Genomic DNA, 7,132 nt, shown 5'->3' with positions numbered 1-7,132 from the left:
ATTAATGCAACACGGATGGCTACTGTGCTCAATGTACAAAACAGTTACAGCTGGGGACCGCGCACGCGCACGGACACACGCATACACACACGAGAAGATAATTGCAACCTATTACAAGTCCAACACGTGATCCAATACTATGGTTAATCACACACACACACGCACGGGCGCGATTTATTCCTAAAAAAAAAAAAAAAAAAAAAAAAAAAAAAAAACATGTAAACATATACACACATACACGGATCTGCTACCCTTTCCTATACCAACCAAGGATGCAACAAACTTGATTCATGTCCGTAGATATCTACTCACATAATCAGTAAACCTACATACATGCACGTGTCAGCACACATACATCTACACACACATATGTACATACAAACTCTTCCTGAGCCAACAGCCTTGTACCTGTCTTTGACGACTATCAGCTACTTAATTCAACTGAAATGAACCTCGAACACCCTCAAAGCCATCCATCTCCACTTAACCTTTTATTGTGACAGTCGCCGTACACCAACACTCTATTCTCTATCAATCTTTCTAAGACAGTAACTGAATGATAAGTTAATTAGATTTCGTCACCCAACAGGACGAGCATCCCACAGTGTCTGTCGACTCAAAAGAGAATAATGTTCAAGGTAACAAACTCCCTCATCGCCGCTGTCTCTGCACAAGAAGCGTCCGAGTTCTTTCCTGGTTTTGGTCTTCTGCAGGCGAAGGAGGGTGCCGCCCAAAATCTCGTTCATGGCTGCAGCCACTGTAAACTCGCGTGGCAGGGGATGTTTCACTCCAAAGGGCTAATAAACGCACACCTGCCGAGGCCCATACTAATTCTAGATCCCATCTTAGTGGGACAGCGACCACTTCCGGACCCAACGTGGGCAGCCGTGGCTCGAAACGCCACCCTTTCCGGACAGTGACTATGTATATAGAACCGCCCAAGAACTACATACATACACACATATACCAACGGGTTTTTCCCCCTTACACGGGAGGTAGCCACAGAGAAAAAGGCATTGAAACCACTCTCACCCATTCCATTTCCTATATATTCCACTCCCCTCCACCCTCCTCCCTCTCTCTTATCTTGGCACCTCCTCCTGACCCAGGGCAGTGGGCAGGATGCAGGGATGACCCGTCATCCACGAGGTGCTAAGATGTCGACCCGAATATAAACAATGGGTGCCAGGAAGAGAAATCCTTGCCCGGCAGAATTTATTTTGGTGCAGCGAGAATTTATTTCGGTGCTGCGAAGGCCTGGAATCAAAATACTAACAATGAGCAAACATCAAAACCATTCATAGTCACCCTCGCGACAGAAACTATCACCAGTGAGACAAAGTGAACTGCTCACAATACAACTCGAACAAAACCAATACCACGTCTTCAGACTTCGTCCGGGCAAGATGTATTTACATTATCTATAGACCTGCTCATCTCCAATCACCCGTAGTTCTATTCTTTTTTTAATATAATCCAACTCACCCCACTCTACGGTAATTGTTATTTTTGTACGCAACCTAATTCCACATTCTATGTTTGTTGTAGTTTTTATAAACAACCCTTCTCACCACATTCTCCGGCAAGTGTAGTTTTTATATACAACCCTATACTATTTCCCGGTAGTTGTAGTTTCTGTTCACAACACCACACACACCATTCACGGTAGTACCAGTTATTTTGTATACAATCCTACACATCACATTCTCCGGTAGCTGTAGATTTGATATAATTTAACCCACTGTCCGGTAGTTGTAGTTTCCGTACACAACACAACTCTCACCCTTCCCGGTAGTTCCACTTATATTGTATACAATCCTACACATCACATTCCCCGGTAGCTGTAGATTTTATATAATTTAACCCATTGTCCGGTAGTTGTAGTTTCCGTACACAACCTTACTCACCACATTCTCCGGAAGCTTGTGTCCTTTCAGGTACTTGACGTTCTCGTGTTCAGTGTTGATAATCTCCGTCAGTTTCCGCCCGTCGATGACCTCTTCGTAGACGAACATGTTGACCTTGTTGTCGAAGCCGTCAAACTTCACCACGTTCCTCCCGATGATCTTGCTAATGGCCGACCCCCTGCGGAGGATCACAAGAAACACACACGTTAATCCCCTTCGGAATGAATGTGAAAAAATACTCACATCGGCCACCAAGCTACTTTGTTCACCTTTGCATCTGACATTGGTCTCAAACTGTCAGGGAATAGATTTAATATGGAAGTAGGTAGAAACAACTTCGCCAACCGTGTAGTTAATGAATGGAATAAACTTCCTGCAGAGGCAGTGCAATGTTGTTCAGTTCGAAGCTTTAAGATTCATTTAGATAACCACCTAAGCAAGATGCTGTAATGACTGTCGTTTATTTCATATTATTTGTTTGTTTTGTTATCATTTGTCTGTTTGTTTATTATTAGTTTCTCATTTATTATTAGTTATATGTAAATTTACTATTATTTACTATTTACCTGTTTGTTTATTATTTACCTATACCTATGCATTTGATTTATTATTTCCTTTATTATAGTTTTTATTTATTCATTTATTTATTATCATTATAATTTTTTCGCATCCGACCTTGATATGGACAAAAAGGTCTCCTGTCGGCATGCTCCGCCTTGGTAATCTTCTCCGTAAGGTGAGGACCGTCTCAACACCTTCCGTACCAAGAGGACCATCCTCCTTTCTCCTGGCTGACGCCCAGCTACTCTATCTATCCTCGTAACACCCCCTACCTCCGGCAGCGGGGAAGACAGTTTCCTGTCCCCAGGAGGTTTCATTCAGTTGGAAGACCCCAGCGGCCCTTTCGTACGGAGTAACATGGGATTGGAGACCATCTCCCTCGGTTTACGTCGCCTGAGGGACGAATTTGGTCTCGCGTTACGTACACAAGTCTTCAGTACCGTGGGAGTCGAGACCATCTCCCTCGGTTTACGTCGCCTGAGGGACGAATCTGGCCTCGAGTTACGTACACAAGTCTTCAGTACCGTGGTAGTCGAGACCATCTCCCTCGGTTTACGTCGCCTGAGGGACGAATTTTGTCTCGAGTTACGTACACAAGTCTTCAGTTACGAGGAAATAAGTATTTCGTGTGTGTGTGTGTGTGTGTGTGTGTGTGTGTGTGTGTGTGTGTGTGTGTGTGTGTTTGTGTGTGTGTATTGTAGTGTCTCATGGATTTCCTCTTCCCCTTCCTTCTGTACAAAGCGTATAGCCCTATCCCCTCTTACAGCTACGATGTCAACCAAACGACGGCATGAATGACTAGTTCCATAGTCTTCATGAGATCAAAACGTATTGCTAAGAGAGAGTGGGAGAGAGGGAGAGAGACTCAATCCCATAAAAATGAACAAGTTGAACATACCGTACACGCACGCACACTCTCTCAATGAACATCACAAAACCTGAAAAAGAGTCCTTAGTCAAAATTGCCTCCCGAACTTACGTCGTCCATCAGCTCACTCGCCCCCCTCCCCCCTCCCCCCCGTCAATCCTCTCCCAAACCATAGCGACAATATCTTCCCGGTAGTCTTGAATTCCGTTGCACATAACTTGGCAACCGCATCTACGTACGTAGCGAGCCACTTGGAGCAGCCGCACTGGGCAACCCGCACGGAGCAGCTGAATGAGGGTTGCTCACCTTTCAACACATTAAAGCATGGGGTAGATCGGAGGTCTTGCAGTGGGCCATCGGGACTGTGTCCCACCATTTCTTTTCCCACTCCCCTTTACTGTTCCCTCTCCACAACGTCCAAACACTGAAGGCACAGGTGATAGTTTCTGGGTTGCAGCTGAGCATTGTGGCGAAAGTACGTCACGATTAACGCTGAAGGAAAAAAAAAATGTCGTTCCCCTGTCCACATGCACAGAGCACCTGTGCCCTCTATATCTGGATAGCCAAGGCATATGGCCACCACCTATTTCACTGCAAGACCGTGGCTATTAGGAGGCAGGCACTCCTCCCTTGACAAGCTCGTGGACATTGGCACTTTAGCACGTTCCCCGCCCGTGACCATTTGCACCCGTTTAAGAAGAGGAGGAGGACTCTCCTCCTTCCTTCCGTCCCATGTGGTACTCTCCCCGACTCCCGCCTGGCGATTTCATTCACCTCCGTGGCTCTCCCATCTAAGCAGAACAAGGTTTGACTTGCTTAACCCAACGGGGGACATTCAATGTTGTTCTGGCAATGGCAAGGTTACTTTGTGCATCTTCGTGGCACCTCTTCGGAAGAAGAACAAGACGAGGAAGAACAAGAGGAAGGAGTTGAGGAGGAAGAAGAGGAAGAACAAGAACAAAAAGAAGAGGAAAAAGAACAAGAACAAAAACAAGAGGAAGAACAAGTACAGGACGAACAAGAAGAGGAAGAAGTTGAGGAGGAGGAAGAGGAAGAACAAGAACAAAAAGAAGGGGAAAAAGAACAAGAACAAAAACAAGAGGAAGAAGAATAAGAACAAAAACAAGAACAAGAACGAGAGAGAGAGAGAGAGAATGCGGCCAATCAAGACCTTACGGAACTTGCCATCATCGACCGAAGTAGCTACTACCTGTTGGCCTCCAAGATGGGAGCGAGTACAACCTCACCCCCACAACCCACCCCCACCCCCGCACCCCCACCAGGAAGTTTCCCCTCAGGTTCTGGATGGCACTGTGGAGGTTTATGAAGGGCATGGCGAGGTTGGTCCTAAGCACCAAACAAAGGCTTGATACACTCGTCACCACCTAGAGAGAAGTCACACACACACACACACACACACAAAGGATGTCCCGTCCTCTCTCCCTCCCTCTCTCTCTCTCTTAAAAAAAAAAAAAAAAAAAAAAAAAATCAATGGAAGTCCTGTCCGTCCTCCCCCCCCTCTCTCTCTCTCTCTCTCTCTCTCTCTCTCTCTCTCTCTCTCTCTCAAAAAAAAAAAAAAAAAAAAAAAAAAAAAAAAAAACAACGGTACAGTCGACACGTGGAGAAAGGAAGGCCACTCAACTCGTTTACGGGACACCACGAGCGCAGATCGATGCACAATTGCGCACTTCGTGGTGCATCCGGCAGACACGGTGTTCCTAAGGTCGTCGCTGAGGACATGTGGCGCGGCTGTAGGACGCACTCCTCCTCCTCCTCCTCCTCCATCAGTTCGATCAATAGGGAGGAACCTCCCGCGAGGAACCTCGAGTTCGAGAAGACTCTTCGACGCCGAAGTCGACAAGGCGAGTTCTTCCGACACCAAAGGGTCTGGACCCTCTCGACGCGTCTTATCTTTACAAAGGATTACAAAGGCGGAGCATGCCGACAGGAGACCTTTTGGTCCATATCTAGGTCGGATGCGAAAAAAATATATAACAATAATAATAAATAAACAAATAAAAACTATAATAATGTAAATATCATTCTACCAACCGTCAGGCGATTCTACTTAATACAGAGAACCACCCCTTCCCCTACCCACACCTCTTCTGCAGCGACCGGGGTAACGCTACATCAACCAGCCAGTGGCTTAGTAGGGCCACTGGCCATGAAAGGGTCGAGACCCTATAGTACAGTATCCTATCGCCGGGTGATTTTATTTACACGAGGTGCTGGAAGCTTGGGCGGTTGCATATTAAAGAATTTGGGACTCCAAAGTCTCGACTCTGCACAATACTTGTCTCACCCGTTTTCACCATCATCATCATCGTTATCATGATGATGATTACCATCAACAAGTCAAAGGCGATGGTAGAACACACGGCAACACTAACGGTAGTATTATCAAAAAATCTTTCCTTATATAAATCTTATATAAATCCTTGGAAGGGAAAGATTTTTTTATGAATACCACCGTAAGAATCTTACGATGGTATTCTTAAAAAAAACCTTTCCTTATATAAATCTTATATAAATCCTTGGAAGGGAAATATTTTTTTCAAGAATACCACCGTAAATCCTGTACGCAGAGCACAGACGAACACATTGTAAAAGTTCTAATCAGAGTCGACAGGAATATTAGGCCCATCCAGGCTCGGAGACAAAGGCTCGGCTCCCGGGGATGCACCTCCAATGCAAACAGATTTTGAAGACTGATGCTGGGGAGAGGATCCTCTCTAACGTCCGTCTTGTGGGACCACATACATACACGAGACTCCGGCTGGGAAACTGCAGCCCATGCCAACATACTCGTGAAGTCACAAACTGGGTCACAATGAGGGACGCTTTCCCTAAGATGACATAAAGATTGCTTGGGAGCCAACCTAGCAACACCACGCTCATCAACGCAATTCACTACTTTTTTTTTTTTTTTTTTATGTCGAGCGATATAGGCCAGGCGTCGGTGTTGCTGTGGTCGGGACAGTAGTGGAGTACCTCGAGGATCACCACTCGCACCCCACATCAACCCACCCCCATCTCGTCCAAGCTTCTTCACCAACGGGGAAAACCCGACGCCAATGACAGACTTCAAAGGCGAGTTAATATTATCTTTATACCCCCCAGAGGACGCCACACAGTTAAAGAAATCGTACAGGACCCACAAAAAAATATAATAAAGAGAGGAAGAAATGGAAGAACAAACCCAAAAACGGAATCACCAAACGTACAAAAAAGTTACCAGACTTTGAAGAAAATTCACTGAATTCAAAGGGAATTGAGGAAAATTCAGGTACACTATGTACTTGGAGCCCCCCCGGCTGCCATTCCCCGGATACCTCGTACGCTCCTCCTCCTCCTCCTCTGCCATTACCAATACTGTCATTTCGATGAGTGGGGGATGGGGATGGGGGAGGAGAGGGTAAAGGGAGTGAGAAAGGAAAAGAGAAGAGGGGGGAAAGGGAAGAGGATGGGGAGGGGAAAGGGAAGAGGAGGGTGAGAGGAAAAAGGAAGAGGAGGGGAATGGAAAAGGGAAGAGGATGGGGAGGGGAAAAGGGAAGAGGAGGGGGAGCGGAAAATGGAAGAGGAGGGTGAGGGGAAAAGGGAAGAGGAGGGGGAGGGGAAAAGGGAAGAGGAGGGTGAGAGGAAAAAGGAAGAGGAGGGGAATGGAAAAGGGAAGAGGATGGGGAAGGGAAAAGGGAAGAGGAGGTGGAGAGAAAAAAAGGAAGAGGAGGGTGAAGGGAAATGGGAAGAAGAGGGGGAAAGAGAAGGGGGAAGAGAAGGGGGAAGAGAAGGGGGA

At 46.3% G+C, this 7,132-nt stretch overlaps 1 protein-coding gene across 1 annotated transcript in view; it reads right to left on the bottom strand.

The window, feature by feature from the left end:
* Gpdh1 (Glycerol-3-phosphate dehydrogenase 1) overlaps nt 1-7,132 on the bottom strand; it is a gene marked incomplete at its 3' end in the record, with an annotated part of 41,357 nt that overhangs the window by 18,149 nt on the left and 16,076 nt on the right. The window contains 1 exon segment of the mRNA XM_076203611.1: nt 1,908-2,085. Coding sequence (XP_076059726.1) covers nt 1,908-2,085 — 178 coding nt within the window.

The sequence above is a fragment of the Oratosquilla oratoria genome, chromosome 20, assembly GCF_046742065.1.
Source record: "Oratosquilla oratoria isolate Oo_2021 chromosome 20, ASM4674206v1, whole genome shotgun sequence".
Taxonomy (NCBI): domain Eukaryota; kingdom Metazoa; phylum Arthropoda; class Malacostraca; order Stomatopoda; family Squillidae; genus Oratosquilla; species Oratosquilla oratoria.
Note: the sequence above shows the minus strand (reverse complement) of the source record. Positions and strands in the feature narration are given on the sequence as shown.